This window comes from Crocodylus siamensis, chromosome 2, assembly GCF_052110815.1.
Source record: "Crocodylus siamensis isolate JL-2025a chromosome 2, ASM5211081v1, whole genome shotgun sequence".
In the NCBI taxonomy this organism is placed as follows: Eukaryota; Metazoa; Chordata; order Crocodylia; family Crocodylidae; genus Crocodylus; species Crocodylus siamensis.
The window spans coordinates 79303185-79326405 of record NC_143396.1 but is presented as its reverse complement, the minus strand read 5'-3'; the positions used below and the strand labels follow the sequence as shown (position 1 = coordinate 79326405).

At 44.0% G+C, this 23221-nt stretch overlaps 1 protein-coding gene across 8 annotated transcripts in view; it reads left to right on the top strand.

The window, feature by feature from the left end:
* CLCN3 (Cl-/H+ antiporter 3) overlaps positions 1-23221 on the top strand; it is a 144055-nt gene that overhangs the window by 77016 nt on the left and 43818 nt on the right. For 2 of the 8 annotated variants that reach the window (XM_090036213.1, XM_090036211.1), the window contains exon 1: positions 9531-9729. The exons of the other annotated variants lie outside the window; for them this stretch is intronic. In XM_090036213.1, the coding sequence (XP_089892339.1) occupies positions 9651-9729 (79 nt within the window). In that variant the 5' untranslated portion in view covers positions 9531-9650. Of the gene's footprint in view, positions 1-9530; positions 9730-23221 lie in introns of those variants that run through there. 8 annotated transcript variants of the gene reach the window in all.

Genomic DNA, 23221 nt, shown 5'->3' with positions numbered 1-23221 from the left:
GCTGGAGATCTTTAACCTGATTCTGAAGGTGACTGATCTGCTTCTTAAATTTTTCTTCATTATCCTTATAGGAAGCCACAAAGGAGCGCTTATGGTGCTTTTCGGACTCATCTTTCCATAGGTACAAGGCTTCCATTTGAACAGGGTGCTTGCTTTCCAAATTTTCTCGGAGATGTTTGAGGACATGATGATCCTACAACCCATCTAGGGGCCAGCGCAATTTGGGGTCACCGTTGGTATACTGGTTCCATTTAATTAAGTACTGCATTGACTGGGGCCCATATTTCAGATACATAAACTGGGCATGATCCCACAGCGGGACCTTGAAGGTTCTGCTACCCATTGTCACACCTAGGACTTACTGACACCGAAACAAGCAAGTACTCACCCTGGCCAGGGATTTTTCCAGAGCCAAACAGACAGATGGTAGATAAGGGTCTGGAGTGTTGAGGCCGCAGAGCCAAAGAACAGAGTCAAGGATAGACTTCTTGGAGCGACGAAGTTGAAGAGCCAAGACAAGGGTCCTATTCAGGGCTGTCTGTGTGAGGACACCTCTTGGGCCCAAGATGATGAGGAAATTCAGACAGGATTACTGTTTGGCTATCAGAAGCACTTTATTTTGCATGGACACGAGAGAAAAAGCAAGGGGCAGCTAATTCTCAACAAAAGCAAAGCGCAGACTTCTTTATATACTGATAAGTCACATAGAGCCCCATAACATATTCTTGGCAGTCTGACAGCGACTCATCCTGGTGTCTTGCTGAACCAAGCTGTCTCCTGATAAGCTTATCCTGAAGGCCGCTCTGTTGTTCCTGCTCGGCCTTCACCAACATCTCCCACCCTGTCCCGACACGTATACACTCCTTTCAGTACTTTTCCATTCCTCATCAGAAGCTGAAGGCAAGAAACAGGAGAAAGGTGCTAGTAACTGAGAACCAGTTAGTGAGGGAAGAAAATACACTCACTGTTGCACATAGAGGCCGTATCTACATGTGCGCTTTAAGGTGTAGTAGCCTATTTTACTGCACATGTAAGCATTATGTTAAAAGCGTGCAATTACGCTAATGCACAGTAAAATAGGCTACTGTACATAAGCATTATTTTAAAAACGTGCATTTTCGGTTTTAAACACATTAGGCTGTGTTTTAGGGCAGCCTAATGCGCATTTATTTAGTACCTCACACTGAAGGTACTAAATTTAATGCACTTTAGGAAAAGTGAATTAATGCGCCCAGAGATAGTAGATCTAATTTATTTTTGTAAACCCTTCTACCTAGCTAGAACTGCAAAAGTAAGAGGTTTTAATAGGAATTAAAAGGTGACCTGGTTTGATTTTTTTTTTTTTATCATTATTATTATTATTATTTGTTAAAAAAAAAAAAAAAGATGTATCCAACAGGTGCAAGGAATCACTTAATGTAAGGGATTTTATTTCTTCATCATAAAGCTTGATCTCTAATCCAAAAAAAATGGACAACTCACAACAGGAACAGTGAAGAGAAAATGGACGGTAGCAAGCCTCTTCCAGTTGAAACCAAGAGTTCTGAGGTCTGAATTGTGCTGTAGAAGTTGTAAAATCAATCCTTAAAGACCCACTGGATGTTGTCTTCTCTTTTTTCTTCCTTGCCTTTTTATTCTTCCCTCTCTGTTCTGCTTTGCATCTCCTGTTTCCTTATTGTCTCATTTATCCCTATCTTCTCCCCCGCCCAGCACTCAATGTTCTAACAGGCAGCAGAGTTGCTCACTTCTTCCTTATGGCCAAAGGTAATCCATGGAAGATTAAACAATGCTGTTATGTCTGAATATTAATTATAAATAATAGGTAAACACCATACTGTGCCTTAATCCACTGTTTAGTTGGGATTTGACTCTTTGACAGTTGACAAGTGAATGAGAGGGACAATGTATTATGTTACTGCTATAAATTATATGTAATGTAATGTAATATATATGAACTGTAAAGGCAGCAAAGAAAACCACCTACTGAGTGCCACCTGGGTCAGGGCATTCTGATTAGGTTTGATCCAATATATAATTCTCAGCTGTGAGCAGTGCTACTCACATTAATTGATTGGTGTTAATCAACACAAAAAATATAGCATACTATTATCAAAGATTTATTAGTGTGACTAAAGCTGATCACACAAGAAAAGCTGACATCTTGGGTTTTGTAGTTTGTATAATAATGAATAACCCAGGCTATAACTTCGAATCGTGTAACACCTTAACCTGCTATTTTTCACAGCATGACATTAAGGAATGTAAAACACATGTTGATCACTTAAATTGTGTTTTCAGGACTATTGTGTTTATTATAGCAGGGCTACAAGCACTGTTGTTATGGTTACCTATCATTTTCCATTTTAAGACCATTGTTGCAACCTTCGCTTAAACCCCTGCCACCATTCACCACGTCCACTGGACCGTGGATTCTGTGCACTGCTAGCCACACCCCTGAACTCACTGGCCCACTGGTCAGTGATGGAATGGCTCTGGGAGCCAGATTTGGCTTGTGGCATAAACTAATTTGCTCTGCAGTAAAGCATCGCCAGTTCCATGTGCAGTAAATTAATTAGCTGTGCTATAAGATAGTGCTGTCCCCAATGTGTAGATGGTGACAGGCTGGCCAGGTCCTGAGGGTGCTAAAGTGTTGGGGATGCCTACCACCTAGCCTGCACTTTAGTATCCTTGTGCTCCATGTAGTCCCTCTGCTGCTCTTTGCCACCACCCAGAGCCTGGGGTTGACTACCCTGTCCCTTGCCAGGCCAGGTCTGCTCTGCCTGAGCTTAATTTACTGCTGTCTCAGGCACACATGTAGACGCTGTGCCTGGGAACTGTTAACTGTGGCTCAAAAGAGCTCCAGAGTGTATTGCATTGCCTTAATAGCATATGTAGATGTACCGTGTATGTTGCAGTACCTGACTTTTCAAGGTCTTGTCCATAGGATGGAATCCAGGGCCTTGAGTGACATGCCTGCACTTGATACATAATATAGGGGGAGAAATACGTGCCTCAACATAAGATCCACAAAACTCTGACGCTGAGCAAGGAACTGCTTATTGTTGTCCAGGGATGAAAAAAACTCACCTGCAACCCCAGGCTGGATATGGACTGCAAGGCATCTCACAGGCTAGATCTGGACACAAGGGAGCCTCCCAGGCTGGATCTTGACCTGGCAGCACAGGGATTAATGTAGCCATTGCTTGCGTCTTCATCCCTCCACTGTTACTAGGGTTCCAGGAATTTGGTGGGAGGCCCCACCCTCAAATTCCTAGCCTCTCTGGGAGTTTTAGAGAGGGCTGGATGAAATGGTTCAGTGGGCAAAATCCAACCTTCAGGCCCAGAGTTTGATGCACCTGCTGTAGGAAATGATTAGAATGAGGGTTTCCGTAAATCGCACCCACTTGGCAACATTTGCACTTTAGAGCTACAGGGAAGCACCTTCCTCTACTTAACGTTACACTGCTCAAATCCCTGCATGCAAAACAGCTGTTTTTTCAGGTCAAGTTCTTCAGTGGAAACCTCAATTTTGAAGAATAATAGGGAAATGATCAATAATAATTTTTCTTCAAATGTAACCAATACAGAAGCTTGTAGGGTCTGTCATTCTGTGCTTGAGATCATTGCCACCTTCAGAAAGACCATTTTTTGTTCCAAACTTTAAAATGATTTTAACTCTAAGTAATTAATGGAGCCACAAATCCTCAAAAATCATTCTTTGCTCCTACAAAGTGAAATAATTTGGGAGAGGATTTGTTGTATTCTTCATGTTTAAAAACGTGAATCTCTGGTTTAAAACTCATATTTAAATAGGCAATGCTTCTGTAGTTAAGGAACCTCTGCCATCTTCTATGCTCTGCAGACAATGTGATGCTTCCCTTCCTCTTTCTCTGGTCTCTCACTACAGCACGGAGCGATCACCATCTCCCCTGATATTTCTTATATTCATTCCCTTGCCCCCGACCTGTTCCTAGATACTGCTTCTTTTCAGATCTTGACTGTCATTTTCTCTATACTCAATACATGTTAATGGTGTGCCATATTCATAAAGATTTCCAAAATGTTGGATTTAAGGGCCCTGTCCTGAAAAGATATATGTATCTGAATGCAGTTGGTCCAATAAAAGATGTCACCACAAGAATTCTTGCCTCGCAATCCTGACAACACCATCATCTCTGCACGTGTATCTGAATAACATTTCACACCCACTGGGAACAATGGGACTATTCATACGTGCAAAGTTTTTCAGGTATGTGAGATTTTCAGGATTAAGGTTATAGTGTGTAATCTTGATGAAATTTCTTTGAGAACATGCGAGTCTGTTGGCCATATGCGAGGTGTTTAAGACATTTTTCTTAAAAGCACTAAATGTCCAAATCACTATGTTTAAATATAAGGCTTTTACAAGTGTCTTGAAAGGAAGAGAATGCTAAAATTGGTTATTGTCTGGTCTTATTAAGGTTACATTTGTACCCTGTGTAAGTCTTAATATTGCACACTGATTTCAGAGTTCCTGAAATCTAGGAGGTAGGCAACATAGCTTCCTAACTGCATTTATCCTCAAGATGTGAAATGATAGGAAAAAGATACTCTTTAAGAAGAGGTAAAATTATTTTACAGAGAAAGGCAGATTGCTGTTTATAATAATCTTCAGACCAAGCAGAAAAAAAAGAAACTTAAAAACCTCCAATTTAATATGCTCTTTTGGGAAAGGGTAATGTCCCTGCCATATTTTAAGTCACAGTGGCATGCGTTACATCTTGCTCCTTAAAAAAAACCCTTCCATTGTGTTGGAGGGCAGGGAAGGGAACATACAGAATGATTATGAACAATGGGAGTGCACAAATCACTGGTAATTGAGAAGGGAAAATGAGCATACTGCTTTTTAAGGCAATACAAAAAAAAGGACTGTATTTGGCAGCCAGGCTATAAGTAGCTACCTAGGAAGAGCTGTTAACCTTTAGTATAGGATAGACTTTTAGAATTTAATGTGCTAAGTGTAAAATGTCATCCATTGTAGGTTGTAGACCTTCTGTTTTACCCTCGCTGGTATTTTTTATTTATTGGATTCAGTCTGTGTCCTATACTTCCAGAAAAGATTTTATGCTACAGTACAGTGAACAAGTTGAGAAACCAACCCTTACTTCGTGTAAGAGCTGGTAACAAAGTTCTGCTGTCTCAATAGTCAAACATTCCAGTCAAAACCGTTATTTTCCTACAGTAATATCACTTCTAGTTCCACAACCTCTTTAGGACAAGACCAGCAGTAAAACTGATGCGTGCCCACCATTTAACATTCCTTCAGATATGGAAGTGAATTCATTAGTAATGATACATACGATATCAATGTGTCCTGTGTAGGTACTGTCACTGTTAAGGTAATTCATTATGCCTGCCGCTTAATAGCGTCTTATGAATGTTTTGTCAAATTATAGATCAGTCTTCCTTCTTTAACAGCGTAACCCTGAAATTTGCTGAATGTGTCCAACTCCCAAATTCAGAGTGCTGAGCCTTTCTAGATTGGAACGTGAGTACCCAGCTTCCACTTGAATCAGCTGCGCTCTGGGCAGGCAGCAAAAGGCACTGGGGGCAGAGGCTCTGCCCTGCCGCCACTTGTCCTGCTGTGGTAGGGGGCTGCAGGATGCGGGCACGACAGTGCTGGGAGTGGGGGCTATGCCCTGCTGCCACTTGCCCAACCAGGTGGGGGGGCACAATGCAGGCATGGCTTGCTCGAAGTGGAAGGCACTGGGAGGGGGGGCCATACCCTCCTGCCGTTCACCCAGCTGGGGCAGGGAGGTGTGGGATGGTGCTGCTGTGCTGTTTCAGACAAGTGGTGCACAACAGCGGAAGCCACCCCAGCCTCTCTACATCTCCAGGACAAGCTGCAGCTTTGCCCTGTCGTGCCCTGGCTGGGCAAGCAGCAGCAGGGCATGAGGATGGGCACGTGGACCCAGATCAGGGAGGGCTGCAGGCAGGGACTATATGTAATTTTAGAGTGGCTGCAACCTCCCCATAGCCCCTGCTCCACTGCACTTTGAGGGGCGGCTGGAGCCAGGGCTGCGCTCCAGGCTGCAGCTGGGGCCTGCCGCCTGGAGTGCAGTCCTGGCTCCATCTGCCCCACGGCATGCAGCCTGGTGGCAGGCAGCTGGGGCTAGCCTCATGGAGCGCAGCCCGGCTGAGCCTGCCCTGCATAGATCCAGGGCACATGCTTGCTCCAATGTTCTCCTGGCCTGCTGGTGCACTGCAGCACATACTGGTGGGAGCCCCCCTCTCTGAGTCCTGCGCCCCAATCCCTCCCTCACTGTGGGGGCATTGATCTGCCCACCACAACAGACTTACCAGTTGGAGGCAACTGTGTCCAATGTGGTCGAGGACTGCTGCCTGTTTAGTCTATGGCTGAATCTCTGAATCGGTGCTGAATCTTTTCCAAATCAATTCGAAGGCTTCCGACTTGATTTGGACCTTTTACTGGGTCTCCTGATTTGATTCGGATTTAAAGATTCGGCCGCTGAATCAGGCCAAATCTCCTCTAAATCAAATCAGCTACCGAAGCTTCACACAGTCGTAATGATTAGGAGCATACAGAAGCTTTTCTATGAGGAAAGGCTGAATAGGCTAAAACAGGGGTGCTAAACTCCTGGCCTGCTGGCCAGATTTAGCCCATTGAGCTCACTAAGTGTCTAGAAATTTGGCAGAAGGAGTGGTGGCAGTGTTTATTGCTGCTCCCCTGATGCCAAAATTGTTGACTTGTAGGGAGCCCCGGGGGCTAGATAATGTGCCCTTGTATGCTAGATTGCACAAGTGCATGGTCATGCCCAGGTGTATGGGGTCAGTTCAGCATGCTAGATCACAACCATGGACTAACCCCACACTGCTCGTTGGCTTGTGGGGTCAGAATGCTGGGAACCACTGGATTAGGCCTTTTCAGCATAGAGAAAACATGACTGAGCCAGATCTGATCCACAGCCATGTATTGTATCATCAAGCCCTGTGTCATCTAGCATTGCTTCTCCACTGCCAAATTTCTAGACTGATGAGGAGCCCTGGACCCTGCATGCTGGATCTGGCACCTGATCCCAGCACACAGGGTCGCGGAGGCAGTGCGAGGCCACATATCCCAAACCCAGTGTGTGTGTGTGTGTGTGTGTGGGAGGGGGTGGCATCAGCTTTCTGGGACCCAATCTTAGTGCTCTGAGACTAGTCGTGGAGGAAGGAACCAGTGACAGGCCCTCGGACACCAAACCTGGCACATGGGAGTGGGAGGGGGCAGTGCTGGGCCTCTGGAACCCAATCCCAGTGCAGTGAAGGGATGGTGTCAGGCTCCTGGGGACCAATCCTGGTGTATGGTGACAGAAAGGGGGTAATACCAGGTCCCAGGGTCTGATTCTGGCACAGGACGATCTGGCCTGAGGATTGGCTCCACCCCATTCATATGGCCCACAGGGCCAAAAGGTTAAGCACTGCTGATCTGAAATAATGAATCCTATGGAAAAATCAAATAGTAATTACTCTTTACCACTTCATGTAATACTAGACTATGGGACATAAAAAGACATCATTAGCAAGTGGGTTTGAAACTTACAAAAGTTTGTTTTTTTCCACACAGGATGTAGTTGTTAAATTCATTGGGACCGGATATTGTGGAGACTGACAATTTCAATAGGTTCAAAAGAGAATTAGACAGATTCATGCAATATAGATTCATCAATGGATGGGCATACAGTAGAAGGGTTGCAACCACCAAATTAGGACTTCCTAGGTCTCCAAATGCTAGAACCATTAAGGGAAGAGGGTCAGAAGACAGATAAATTTGGATAATATACTTTCCCTTAGCATCCATTCTGTGCCACTGTGAGACAAACAGCGGTTGGCTAGATGGACCTGTTTTTTCACGTAGTTAGGCATCTCTTTTGTTCTTACAAATATTATAGTTATTTAGGTGTTTATTATATAATGTATTTTTATAGGGAGGATGATCCTTTGAAAAACAAAGAAAGGATAGAGCGGTATGCATGTGTTTTCCTTATTAAAACAAAATTGTGGTATTGTTAGCCCCTGAATGATAGAAATTATGAGTCGAGCCCCAGAAAATTATGATGTTGGTTAAAAAAATGGAATTTTTTTAAAAAAAGATTATTTTGCTTTTAGTCTGTCTTTTTGTTTCGGAACTTCAGTACATACATATGGGTGCAAAAATTAGTGGGACCCACTCTTCTGTATTTATTAAAGTGATTTTGGACTGTGCTGCCTGAGCTTTTCCTTCACATCTCTGGCTTTTTTCCTGCTGTTAATTCTTGCCACAACCTTCCAGGTGAGTCTGGTCCCTTTGTCCTGTTTTCACATAGGCCTAGCTCCAGCCCAGTTCCAGCCCCACATAGGTTATAGTTATACCCTCGCACTAATACTAGTCTAACTTTTGCCCTTCCAGGGGCCTCTAGTTGGAGAGAGAAGCTGTATCGGGTTCCTTTCTCCTTTATGGCTTTGTGTAACTTCTTAGTGGCTGAGGGCTGCACACCCCTTGGGCTGTACCAGTGGGGGCTGGATGCTGTGGGGCCAACACCAGCAGGGCCAGAGGCCCCTTCCAAATAATTTTTTTAATATGATTGAGTAAATACCTTTGCCTTGACTATCATGTGGAATGAGGATGAAAGAAGGCATCGAAGGAAAGTTGTTTGTTTTATCTCAAGTTTTATGTATTAAACTATAGAGTTGGCTGGAGGCTACTTCCAGCTGAACGAGTGAACCTAGAGTGTATCTGAATCATAGAAAAGTAAGGCTGGAAGGGACCTTACAAAGCAGAGGCATACATGGCAGGGCAGCTGCAATGCATGGAGGTAGAGGTGACTTCCAGCTGCTGCTGTGCTGCTGGTATGATTGTGTATCTGCCACAGCAGCTGCTGTTTGTTTAGCTCCAACTCCCCCCTCCTCCCCCAAAAGTCAATGATTATGGCTGGTGCCTAGTTGCCCCACTTTAGTTTTGCTGTCATAAGGTCATCTAATCCAGCCCTCTGCTTAAGGCAGGAACATTCCTATCTAACCCATTCTCATTTTGGGGGAGTCTGAAAATGTCCTCAGGTACTTTTGATTTGTCATTAAGCCATCATTACAATCCATGTTGGGGAACAACCTGCTGAATGACAGACAGATTTTATTAACTAGAATGAAGTTTGTCGCTATACATGTTGTCCTTAACATTTAAATGAACTTTAAGCATTTCTTTCTTTAATGTCATTAGGATTTTTTATTGGGATTTTATTGTAGAGAGGCAAGTATAAGGGCAAAAGTAGATGAGCAATTTTTGTGTTGTTGCAGTGTCTCTCTCAGTATTAATGGGGTGCCTTTTATTTTTTTTTTTAAACCAATTAATTCTGTTTTATTTTAAGCTTAGTCACCTTCAAGTATAACAGGCTCTGTAGATTAAGTCCGCTGTTCCGCCTTTAAGTGCTGCTAGATTGTAGCCACTAGCAACCAGGCTGCAATAATTTCCCTTTGATGACATCATCGACTGTGGAAGAACCCAGTTGCTGCGACAAGCCAGTGCACAGTCCAAATCCTGATCAAATATGGCAGCTTCCCAGCCGACTGCTCTTGTGTAAGAAATGGCTCAGTTGTTCTGAGCTAACAAAACGCTTGTTGTGTTTGTTACATTCATGGAAGTGTCTTCTGATCCTTATTTGCCATACGATGGGGGAGGAGACAACATTCCTCTGAGAGAGTTGCATAAAAGAGGTATAACAAATTGCTCTTGCTGTTCAGTTTCTTGTATGTTCGCATGTCTGCATGGCAGGTTGTTTTCAGGTTTGAAATAGAGCTATAACTGCTGTTTAAATACTTCATTGCTTTGTTTTGCTAGACTGACATGTTTATAGGAAAAGAATTCAATCCTTCCTGGTCTTTCTGCAGTCGTTGATTGTTTTCTCTGTGGGCAGATTAGTACTGCTTCAGATCACATCAGCTAGTGACTCCATCTTCAGTATGTGGCAGCATTTTTTTTTCTTCCTTCCTCCTAAACCTACTCTTCAGTTTAAAAAAAAAATCCTGGTTTTAGCTGACCAGGACCAAATTGGCAGGAATCTATAAAAGAAGCGATTGTTGCCTTTGCATAACGTAAATAGAATACGCTTTACATAGGGTGTTAAACTTTCTATATGTGCTTTCAGAGTTAACTCCTTGTTCCTTGCTGATATTTTTCAGGTTTAAAGGAATCACTATAAAAATATTATCTCGATACTAAACCAATAATAATGAGTTTTCTGAGAATACTGGACTTTGTTTTGGACACTTCGCTATTGCTCTTAGGGAAATAGATTTTTAAAAATAAGGTAATGTGATTTCCACTGTGGATTTAAAAAAAGAATCTTGCCATGTACTTTGATATGGCCACATATTTCCTGAATTATATTTAAAATCCAGTATGATGTATAAATATTTGATGCTGTATTAAAGACAGAAGGTAAGCTCCAGTAGAAATCAAATAAAATTGTGCCTTAACACTGAGACAGAGTCTCAATTGATGAGTCCGCTGTCTCTCAGCTCCACCAGGCTAAACATATTTATCCTAAGCAAGCAGGCCTTTCTTGTTTATTCTTTTCCTCTTTAAGTTGGCCAACATAAAACTAAAATATTTTCAGTATTTGCTGTTTTAGAATGCATTTGGTGATGGAATTTGAGAGTAGATAGCTTGAGAATGAAAGCTTGATTTATATAAAATGAATTGATTTTTCCATTCTCTACAAAGTAATTCTAAGTTATTCCTTAATTTTTTCGCTCAAGTTCTTATTTCTGTAGAAAATTAATTAGGTCATACATTTGTTTATTGAGCATTTGCAACAGTAACCTGTGTCAATGCTTTTATACATTGTCCTTTTGTGACTATATACAGTAAGGAGGAGCATTAGCCGTGTTGCCTTTCTTATGTAAAATGTGTTCCTAAAAAATTTCAATTTATTTATCTGCTACTATTACCTTTTGAGCACCAGTTTTCTTTGACCAAATCACCATTGTGTTGAATGTGCTGGCTAATTTTGAAGGCTAGTTTTTAGAAGTCAGGTGTGAGGATTTGCTGATGTCATTTGATCGTCTGTAGTATTGTTAATGCTTTTGGTTGCCTAATATCACAGTTTTATTTTGTAATAATTCTCTAAAGAAGATATAGGGATGAAAAAAGCCTTATTTATCTTACGTTTTGCATTTGCAAATTATGGGGAAGCAGTGAAACGTAGTAAGATGTTGTTTTCTACATGGTTTTTACTCAGGTTGGTTGATGATTTAGGATGGAGCCAAGGCATTAGAATTTGCAAACACCCACAAAGTTCAGTACTTCCATAAATTGTCGTTACTGGTCTCACAAAACAACCCCCCCCATGTTATTTGATGATGTACTGAGTACTGGCATCATGATGAAGTCTTTACAGCCAGCCAGAATATTGCTGCGTTTATATCATAATCACTTGCAGATATTCACTTGGTTGATTATCAACTATCTAAAAATACTCAGAAGTATATTCTTACCTCAAATGGTAGAGCATGTGTCTCTCACGGTTGGCAAAAATTTGCTTCTGGTCCCTATTGAGATTCAGTGGTAAAATAAAACACATATTTTCATCATCTTGGTATATAAAGGAGGCACAACATGCTAAGTTAAAATGGAAGAATGAAACTCTTGCATCTCATTGTGTTAACTGTCTTAATAGGCAAAAGTGCCAGGAAGTTTCTCTGTGTGAATTCTTAGGATGTTGTAAGTACTTAAATAAAAATTGGTGTTGATTTTTGTAAGCGCTTAAAAAATTGGTGATGATACAGTAATCGTTTTCTTTAATATGTGTTGGGAAGGTCAGACTTTTTTCATAATTGCTATATAGGATAACAGATATTTAATGATAACACAAAGAAACTGTTGACATGTGGATGTTGGGAGGAGAGTAATATCTGTAAAATTGATTCATGATTTTGTTTCATTTGTTAAACTCTAAGGCTAGGGACAGAAATTACGCATAAATTGGTACAACTGATCGGAAACCAGTTCAAACTGATAACACAACAAGGCTAGGGACAGACATTCAAAAAGCCGGAGCCTGAATTGATTCATTCTTTGCAGGTTAGTCTAACCTTCCTAAATTCAACCAATTTGCAAGTGAGCAGACATTTCCTCTGGACTGAGGAAATGCAGGCACATGCCTGCAGTCACTCAGGCCAGGCACCAGGGGGCACTAGAGCGCACCCTTGGCTGCAGGAAAGCTGTGCTGGGGACAGTATCCTGAAGTGTACTGGCTAGGGAGGGGGTTTAATTCCCCCCCTCCCAGTCCCATGGGCCTGAGCCAGGGTCTGCCTGGTGCTCAACCTTCACTGCTGCAGGGGCAGGGGTGCAGCCAGATGCCAGCTGGCATGGCCCTATGAGGCAGAGGGAGCCAGGGAGAGGGTTTATTTTGCCCTCCTCCCACTTTGCCCCCAGGGGACTGCAGCTGGGGTCTGTCAGCCCCAGCCATTGCCACCGTCACCGATTGCTCCCTGCGTGGGGTGAGCAGCAGAATAAGCCTGCTTTTTCCTCCCTCTGCCAGACACTGGACAGAAGGGGGAATAACCCCCCTCCCTGCCCCTTTGCCTAAGGGGGCCATGCCAGTCAGCCTCTGGCCACACCTCAGCTTCTGCCACTGGAGCGGCAAGGGGGGAGTGACCATGACAGAGGCAGCAGCCCCTCTTATGGTTTCTTGAAGTGCAAGGCTCTTCTCAAAGCGGGTGGCTGTGCTGCTGTGTGGTCAGAGCTGCCGCAGCCTGTATGGGGCAAGCAGCAGTGCTAGAGGGGGCTTGGGGTGCTATGGCCACCCCTCCAAGCCCCAGTGCCACTGCTCGTCCCACACAGGCTGCAGCAGCTCTGACCACCCTGCAGTGCAACCCCCACACTGCTCCAGTGGCAGGGGCTGGGGCATGGCCAGCCGGCATGGTCTCCTTAGGTGAGGAGGCAGGGATGGGGCTTATTCTGCCTTCTCAGGGGGCAATTGGCGGCAGTGGCCGGGGCTGGCAGACCCCAGCTGCAGTCATCCAGGGGCAGAGGGAGCGCAAGGGGAATAAATCCCCTCCCTACCCTCTCTGTTTCAGGGGTCCATGCTGGCCAGCATCTGGCCATGCCCCTATCCCTGCCACTGCAGCAGTGAGGGGGAAGAGCCAGATGGACCCCAGCTCAGGTCCATGGGACAGGGAAGGGGGAATTAAACCCCCTCCCTGGCCAGTTCATTTCAGGCTACTGCTGGGGCCACGCCACCACCACTGGAGCAGGGAGCCATGCCTGGCAGGTTCATGCTGGTAGGACAGGGGAGGGATGGGGAAATGACCCTCTTTCCTGGGGGAGCCAGCATCTGGCCATGCCCCTGCTCCTGCCTATGTCTCCCACCTGCACCCCATGCTTCGACTAGGGCGCAGAGGGCCAGGGCCAGCTCTGCTCTGCTGGTGCAGACAGTCCAGCACAGGTCTGCAGAGCATGCTGGGATGCTGGGGGACTTTGCCCAGGAAGGGTTCTGGGACAGAAGTTTCATAGACTGGTTTGAGCCCAATCAGTTAAGTCTGATACTACATGCAGCCAGGTTTATCTCAAACTGTTTTAAGCCATTTTGAAACTGGTTTATGTGTACTAAACTTATGTTCTATTACAGGTTTAAACTAGTTTCTGCTCACTTAAAGTGGTTTATGTGTAACTTCTGTCCCTAGCCCAGAAGTTCAGTGCAGATAAGCCACTTTCAAAATGGCCGAAACCAGTGTAAGGTAATCTTGGGTTGATGTAGTATCAGACTTACCTGTTTTAAGTTAAATCAGTTTATGGAACTTCTGTCCCAGATCCCCTCCAGATTCAAGTCAACTCACAGTCCCCTAGCATCCCAGGATGCTTTGCACCTCCACTGCAAGCCCTGCCTCACAGGGTGGGGGGGGGCCAGTCTAAGCCCAAGCTGTCTGCTCCAGCTAAAATGGGAGGTGTGCTCCAGTGCTCCCCCCCCACCCCCCAGCTTCTGGCCTGGGCCACTGCAGGCATGTGGCTACATTTCCAGAAACAAAAGTGAAACTAAAAGTGTTTATTAGTGCAATCTACACAGTTTAGACTAACCTGCAACTATTGAATGGATTCAGCCTCAGGCTTTTCGACTCTCTGTACTGAACCTAAACGACTACATTAACTCACTAAAAGGTGGTTGTATTTCAGCAATGATGAAGTGATTGCTTAACTCAGAGGTGTCTTTGAGGCTTAGCTTGCTAAACTCAAAGGTTTTATATTGGTAGTACATGATGAAATAAGTGACTGTATCATTTTGAATACTAAAGGTGAAATCCAGTAGTTTTCCTTAGGCCTTGCTGAACAAAGGCTCACTCCTTTGCCTATTCAATACACGTATACCAAGACACATCAACAAAAAATAATCCATTTATTTATTATATATTTCAATAGGTAGCTTTGATGCATCATCTTTTTTCCTTTGGAAATGTTAAGCCTGATACATCATAGAGACTGTCTTTAATTTGGCTTTCTCTGTTATACTCGTTACACAATATCTGACTCATAGTGCCAATCTCCCTTACCCTCTTGTGTCATCCTGAGATGAAATTAAAGAGACACCTATCCACTTGAAATCTAGCCAATTCTAAAAAACCATTGGAACTACTACAAATATTCCTGAAAGGGGGTATCAGACACTGAAATGGGATTGCTTCTGTGTGTGAAGCCAAGTGCTTTTGTGAAGAACCATCAAGTGCACAATGTAAACACATTGCAAAAGTGAGAAGAATCTTTGTTTCGATTATTCTCATTCCATTTCATTAACACTGTGGCTTACTATCAACAGTGATGTTTTTAAACATATTATTGAGTGTTTTATGGGATGACCAATTCCATTTAACCCTTACAATATTTTTAATTTTCTTGTTAGTTGCCATAAGCAATTAATAGTGACAGGTGTTTTGCCTAAGTACTATATGATTTCTGTTTATTATAACCTAATACCTAAAAGAATTAGCATGAAGTTAGCTATTTTTATTATTACTTTTACTTCGCATCACAGAATTCCTTAGTTTTGTGTTTAGGCTTGCACCATTTTTATTGGAAGTCATTGGAAAAACTTGAGTTAACTTTTGGTAAGCATTGGCTCAGAATCTATGTGCACATACTACATGCACAGCAGCATATTTAAGAACTGTTAAAAGACCCTCAAGCAAAACTAATGAAATGATCTAAGCTTATTCTGGTGTAACTTGGTTTTTAAGTAGGAGACTTGAAGTTTATTATATGTAGAATGCCCAGTTTACCATAACATCTATGATTTCAGTGTTTTTATAAACCTGACACAATATAGTAACTCACAATATTATTGTTTCTCCATGTGTCTGAGGTACTCTTCATCTTGATATCTAAGTGCACCTCATATGGCTTAAATTGTACAGTATTCTTTAATTTTCATATTTGAGGTACAAAACTACCATGCTTCCCTGTTCCCTGAAGCTCAGTGCAGAAGATACAATAACTTAGGAAGAGTTTAAGTACATTCTTAATATAGAGAGGTTTACAGGGTCCTGTAAACCTCCATGTAAACTTTTTAAATTTTCTGTGGTTGCAACAATATTGGAGATGCTTGCAGATCACAAATTGCCCATAAACTATGGGATAATGCTACTTATTTAGGGATTATGATTTGGTATATTAAACAATCTAAATATAAAGCATATATAAAAATGTTAAGATTAAGGTTTACAGGAAGAGTTAAATTACCTACTATATGTTCCTTGTTCTATATTGTTGCCCACGGTTCTGCAAAGATCCAGGGATCCCTATCTATACCAGGGCTGTCCAACTGATGGTCTGTGGGCTGCATGTGGCCTTTAGGTTTCTACCTGGTCTCTGCTGCCCCTATTGTTTAGCTGTAGCAGCAGTCAGGGTCTCAGGACTCCTCCTCTGTCCCTGCCACCCTAGGAGGTAGAATGATGTAGCACAGCATGGCACAGCACAGCCTGCAGTGCCAGGGAAGCTGGCAGCCCAGAGTGCCCATGTGGTGAGGTGCCACAAGGAGATCCTACCAGGAGCTGAAGTTGTGGCAGGGTGGTGTGCCACTCAAAGTGCAGCAGGATGGAGGATCGCCTGCTCATGTGTGTGACACAGTATGGTGGGGGAGCGCCCACACACAAATGGTAGTGGGAGAATTTACCACAGGGGGCCACAGGCCACATATTAACCATGCAGTCCATGAGCCACATTCTGGCCCTTTGCAGGCAGTATTGTGGCCTGTGGGCTACCAATTGGACAGCACTGTCCTAAACAAAAGAACTTGTTTTTGTGCATGCTGAGCTGGATCCTTGCTTTAGGGTAGTGGTTCCCAACCTTTTTTTCCCATGACCCGCTGCTGGGAGCAGAGTGCGGTGGTGGCAGCAGCCTGGGGGCGGGGGAGCTCCCAGCACACGGCATGGCTTGTCTTCTGTGTGGGGCTGCTGGCATTGCCCCCGCAACCCTTCATTTGAGTCGTGACACGAGGTTGGGAGCTGCTACGTTAGAGCTCTTGAATATGGGCATGTCTAACTTCTTAGGGAAGGTCCATGAATTGGAAACTGAGAATTACAGCTGTATTGTGACCTTGCAGTCACATAGCCTGGGAGACAAATGCAAACACTCTGAACTAGAATTTAACTTTGGAGATTTTATTGCTAGTAGAAGACTCATTCAAATAGTTGTTCAGGTCAGCGATAGGTGAGGATCTGTGAGGCCAAGCCAGAATGAATAGAAGAACCCTCAATATCCTGATCTGCGAAGAGGAGACCCTAGCAAAATTTAAACAGTTTTGAGGGATTAATTTATTTTTCAGTGGCTATCCCCCCTGTGCTGTAGGTTCTATAGCACTGTCCAGGGTCTCTGAGGCAGTGTGTGTTCAGGCCTCTACCTTGCCCACTCTCCCCTGCCCTTTTATTCCTAAGTACGACGTGTGCATAGAGATCTTATGCCATATAATTTGGCTTTGACACTTGACAGAATCCACTTTGAGATGGCCGAGGAAACTAGTTAAATAATAAATGATAATACTGACCCCTCTCTCTTTACTTTCCAGATAAACTTTATCCCTAATATTCTTTTAAAAAATGGAAGAAACCCCTTTGCTGCACCACAGACTCGATGGTGGAAGTGTTTCCCCTACCTAATACAAATATTGAATATTCCTGATATACATTTACATACTAAGAAGTTTTGGGCTTTTTTTTAATAATCTTTGTGGCACTGCCTCTTTTTCCCCCTTCATCCATTCTTTCACCATTTGCTCACTAGAGGTAGGAAATATAAACTCAATGGGTGCATCTACACAGTTATGGCACCTGAATAAACTGTGGATCAATTAACTCCAGAGCACTAAGCTCCAGTTTATCAGGCGCAGCATGTGTAGCTGAGGCAGAGGAGCCCCAGTCAGTCTGCCAGTCCAGGGCTGCTCCCCGCGCCCAGCATGCTGCAGAGGGGCTGGCTGGGGCATGAGGGAGCTTCAGGCAGGCAAGCCCCACACTGATGCTCTTTTGTGCCCCAGCCAGCTGGGCAGGGTTTACAGATGCACTGCTGAGGATTTTTTACTTGTAAATACAAGTACTATTCTACTGCAGAGTAAATTAGTTTACCCCCAAAGCGCATATGCAGCTGCGAGATGTTTACTGCGCAGCTAAATAATCAGCTACACAGTAAATGACTTGTGTAGATGCGCCCACTGAGGGTTGCAGTCATATGGGATTTATTTTTGTGTTCTCCAATGCTGATCTTTAATCCTACATTTTAATCCCGCATATATTTTCCCTAGTTTATGTAGGGACATCGGCGGGGGGGAGGGGGGGGCTTTCCCACATCCCTTTGAAAAGATGTACTTCAATACTTTTCCTATTTTTCATGCCTTGTTATGGACTCAGTTTCCTCTACTGAATCAAGCTTACAATATATTTTTAAAGTAGAAAAACTACAGAATTGTTTAGCATGAGGCTGTTGGTTCTGTTCTTACAAGTGTTTATAATGGTCCGTTGCTACTATTTCTTTGAAAAAATATAGACATATTTAAATACATTTTCAGTTTCCTTATGTCTCCGTTGCTTGCAAGCTTAACAGTTCCCTAACACTATAGTTTTGGCCTGGTATAGAATTATATACAAACAGACACAAAAAAATCTATCTGTTAAATTCATTGCACTTCAGGTGATCTTCCCAGCACTTTATGACCAGAAACAAACAAGTTAAACAAGGCCTTGGATTTCTGCCCTCCTTTCAGCCCCTTTGAATTTTAGCTCTCAACAGGTTTTTGCTTATGTTAGGGAGGGTTAATCCCCATCTCCAGTGTAAACTGGTTACTTTGTTTTTTGGCAGCCAGCCAGTCACGCGGCTGCATTTTTCCTTTTTTTTTTTTTTTAAACTGGGGAAGAAACATTAATGAAACTTCCTCCATTTCTAGTAGCCAGAAGAATAGTAACTCACCATTTTTCAGGGGTTGGTAGTCTTCTTTGGGTATTGTCCATGGAAAATAGGGATAGGTGGGAAGTGTTAATGCACAGTAGATGCTTACAACATTATTTTACCACAAGTAATAATATCCATAAGAAGTTTCTTATAGTGCATAACTTCTAAGAAAGACTATTATACAGACAGAGTACTTTATTTGGGAGACCTGGGATCCATGACTGGCTTTACAATGGGGTGTTTTAATTTCCTTGTTTCTAAAATGGATAACAAAATATACCCACATTTTATGTATCCATATCTGGATGGATAGTAATTAATGATTATTAAATTTAATTAATATTCCTATATGGGCTTATGGCAGGCAGGTGGTCAAACTTTGTGCCTCAGAGAGTACTAACACTTAACTGGAGCCTGAACAATGTAACTTATTTGCATAAAATTAAGTAGATGATGCGTTACGTTCTGATTGGGATGGCACAAACATTCTTTCACATATGGTCATCATGGGTTCACACAGGATTTACAAGTGAAGGGATTTTTGGTTTTATAATTTCCTGGACCTTGATAATTATATAGACCCTACTTGAGCCATTCCTCTTTTATGGTACCTTTGCAGTTTTTTCTGAAACTACTTGTGCTTTTCCAGTACCTGATAAGTGACGTTGAATGATTGCTCAGCTACCATCATGACAGGCAGCATTCTAAAAACCTACGTAAATATAGTTTGCATGGATTGAATATACAGGAATGCTGCATACAGTGTAGATATGAGCCTCCCTCTGCTCAGCATTATATGTACTTTATACTTTATGAGCAAGGAAAGAGCTGGGCGAAAAAAGGAAGGAGAGTTGTAAAGCTTGTGGTGTGGAAATAAGGAGTGGTTGTAAAAATGCTTTCTTCTGTGTGAAAGAATATTTACTTTTAAGTTGCAGTCCTTTCCTCCCCTCTGTTTTCCTGTCCCCTGTTTCAACTTGCAAATCAGTTTAAACTGAATCCATCAAGGTCTGCTGTGCAAACTCATGTCAGGGAATGTATGAACAGGAACCTGCCAGCTTCTGAGCAGTGGCAAAACTAATGGGGGGACCTGTCAGAACTTTTCCTTTCTCTAGACACTGGACAAGTAGGCCCATGAAACCTTCCCACACCAGGATACCTGAGGTGGAATCTACAGTCTTCCTTCATTGATGGAAGCCCCCTTTGGCCCCTAGAAGGGTGGAAGCAGCATCACGGAGAACTGGCCATGTCTAGACTATGAACGTAGGTTGTGTTTAAAACTTTGCTTGCCAATATGTTTTAACTATTTTTACTGGTGCTAACCCCTATCTGGGCTAGTCTTTTTTGGCTAGGGACAGAAATTACACATAAGTGTCTGGAAACTGGTTCAAATCTGTAACACAACAAATTCAGTGCACATAAACTGCTTTCAAAATGGCTGAAAACTGCTTTTAGAGAAACCTAGATGGATGTAATATCAGACGTAACTGATTTAGGTGAAATTGGTTTATTGAACTTCTGTCTCAGATCCCTTCTAGATTCAAATTAACTCGCAGTGCCCCAGCATCCCAGGATGCTTTTTACCTTTCCCTGCAAATCCCCTCCACAGGTGGGCAGGCTAGCCTTGGCCCAAGTTGTCTGCTCCAGCCAAGCAGGAAGATGTAGCATCCTCCCCTCTCCCCTCCATCTTCTGGCCTGAGCCACTGGAGCCATGTGGTTGCATTTCCAGAATCAATAGCGAATGTCTGTTCACTTGCTTATCAGTTCAATATATGCAGCTTAGACTAACCTGTGAAGATTGAATTGATTCAGCCTTGGGCTTTTTAACTGTTTCTACTTAGCCTTTTAAAAATATTGGTTAAAACTCATTCACTAACGTTAAACGAATTACTTATGTCTTTATTGTAAACACAGCCTTCAGAACGTGCTTTCAAAATCTCCTGATAATATACTAACTGTAGAGAGCTAGGAAAGGGCAAAAGAGAATGAGGATCAAGGTCCTGAGGAGGAAATGAAACACCTTACAGACAACACAAAAACATGTTATCTGTTTCTGACTTAACTGATTTGGCTCAAACCAGTTTATGCAATGTCCGTCCCAGACCCCTTGCTGGTTTAAAATAAACTAGACTCCCCAGTAGGTACAGCAGGGTCTGCCTGGCTTCCCTCTGCACCTCCCCCCCCCCCCCCCCCCCCCGCTTGCTGCTCAAGCAGGAATTCCCCCCTCCCTCCTGTCTCCCACAGCACAGACCCCAGCCCCATGGGCCCTAGGCTAATGCTGAGAGGTATCTGTGTGTAGTTGTCTCCAGACAGACAGAACAGTGACCGCTTAGGGCTTTTTGGAGCTAATCAACAGGTCAGCTAGCAAGCTGTTTAAGAAGAGTTTAAACTAATGGAGAGAGGCTAGTATTTTGCTGACAGGGTGATAAACACTGTTATCAGTCCCCTGCTGGCTCCCTTGCCTGTCTGTTTGTTGCAGACAACATAAAGAAGCAGGGAGAGGGGAATTGAAAAGCTCCGTACCATCAACAGATGCATGCACTGCACACACCCCCTTGCCTCAGAATGCTAGCAACACTCCCGCCCCTTGAGCAGCCAGCAGGGAAAAGCCTGGGATGGTGCAGGAAGACCTTCCTAATCAGAGGTCCTGCCAGGGCCTGGCCATGCCTCCCTCAGCTCAGTTCAGAAGAGAGGACTGCTCTAACCCCCCAGGCTTCTAGCCTGAGCCACTGCAGGCATGTGCCTGAATTTCCTCAGTCCAGAAAGAATGTCTGTCCAGTTAGAAACTGGTTCAGCCTAGCCAGGTTAGACTAACCTGCAAAGATTAAATCAATTCAGGCTCAGGATTTTTGAACATCTGTCCCTAGCCTTTCTGTCTTATTCATTATTATGGTGCTAAGGGGCCATCCAAAAGTGAGGCCTATTTGGGCTGGGACTGTCCTGCCCCAAAGGGGTTGCAGCTTAAATAGGCAAAACAAACAAAGATTGGGGGTTAGAGGCATAACATACAGAGCGAACGTGATGGCAGCAAACTTTGTGAGAACTATTCAGCATCTTTCATTTATTCTGTTGTTTAACTTGGTGAGTTTGTAGGGACTAGAGACCAAAGGGAGGGAACACGAAGTGGTGGGAGCAGAAAGCCAGTCGGAACAGATAGGAGAGCGTTTGGAGGGAAAATGAAAGAAAGTGATTGAGTGACGTCCTTAATACCTGTCAGTCCCTGGTTGGACTGCTTTCTGCTTCAGGACGAGAGGAGTGTTTCTTCACTGGAAAGGAGTTTTAGATTGATTTTTTCCGCTTTAATCAGGTAATGCTATTCCAAAAGCAATTCATCCACACTGCTTGGTTATACTGGTTAAAGCAATTTCCCTAATGAATCATTGCATCTGTAAAGTAGTGAGCATCTTGAAGTAAATGCAGAGCACTCTGGGCAGACATGTAGTAGGACAGTGCTTTATTTTTATTCTTTATGCCTTTGGGGATGTTTCTTGTGACACGTTGTGGGATACCTGCTCCAGGCTGCTGGAATTCTGAGACACAGGATTGAATTAACAAATTCCAGTGATTCTTCTATTGTTACCATTGTTATTCATCTGTTTTTGTGAGCCAGCACCATATTAAGCTGCTGTCAGGTAGCACAGAGGGAGGGCTGCTGAGTCCTGTGATGTTGATGGCCAATAATACAAGAAAATTGCTGCTTGGGTGTCAGCAGATGAGCTGCTGAATGATTTCGAGGTGACTTGGGAGGCACTGTTGTTGTCTACATCACAGTAATGCAGGTGGAAGAGGAGGAGGAAATTGAATAGATACTTTTGTGTGGACTGCCATAGGTGGCAAAAGGCCAGGGCTAATGGGACTTAGCCCCCACAAATGCGGGAATGGGCTCCAGGTGGCTGTAGCAGCGGGGAAGGGGTGAGCACAGATTCAGACACTCGCAGCCCGGCTTGTGGATCATTGCCCAGCATGGCAGGCAAGTCTCAGTCTGTGAAGAGGAAGGGGTGGGAGGGGGCACGGATTGAGGCCCCCACAGTGAGGGAGGGAGTGGAGTGAACAGGGCCCTGGAGCACAGGGGGGCTTCCACTGTTTCATGCACCCAGAGGAGGCACTGGGACATGTGCCCCCCAAATTTGTGTGCAGGTGGAGGCAGGCTGCTGCTGTGGGCTGGGTTCTGCACCCTTCTGCCTTTGCCACTGCAGTGGGACCTGTGCAACACTATGTGCCAGCTGCTGCTGGGTGGGCAGGGTATGCAGCACAGCCCAGGAGTGGCAGGCACATAGTGTCACAGGGCTCTTGGTGCAGCAGTGGTGAGGCGCAGAGCCCAGTATGCAGTGGCAGCCTGCCTCTTCCCCACAAAGAAGGCACAGCAACCCCCCCTGGCTCTCTAGGGACCTAGCTGACCTCCTATGGCTAAAAAGGAAAGCCTACAAAGGATGGAGGACGGGATTCACCTCCAAGGAGGATTATTCTGCACTGGTCCAGTCCTGCAGGGAGCAAACCAGGAAAGCCAAGGCTGCAACTGAACTCCAACTAGCTTCAAGCATCAAGGACAACAAAAAGTCCTTTTTCATACATGTGGGGAGCTGGAGGAAAAGCAAGGGCAACGTTGGACCCCTGCTAAACCAGATGGGGCAACTGACAACTGACGCCCAGGAAAAAGCCAACCTATTAAATAGGTACTTTGCGTCAGTCTTTCATCAGTCCCATGGGACGCCCATGCCTGCTATGGGACAGGGAGATCCGGGTGATGGGGATCCCCTACCCTGCATAAATGCTGACCTTGTG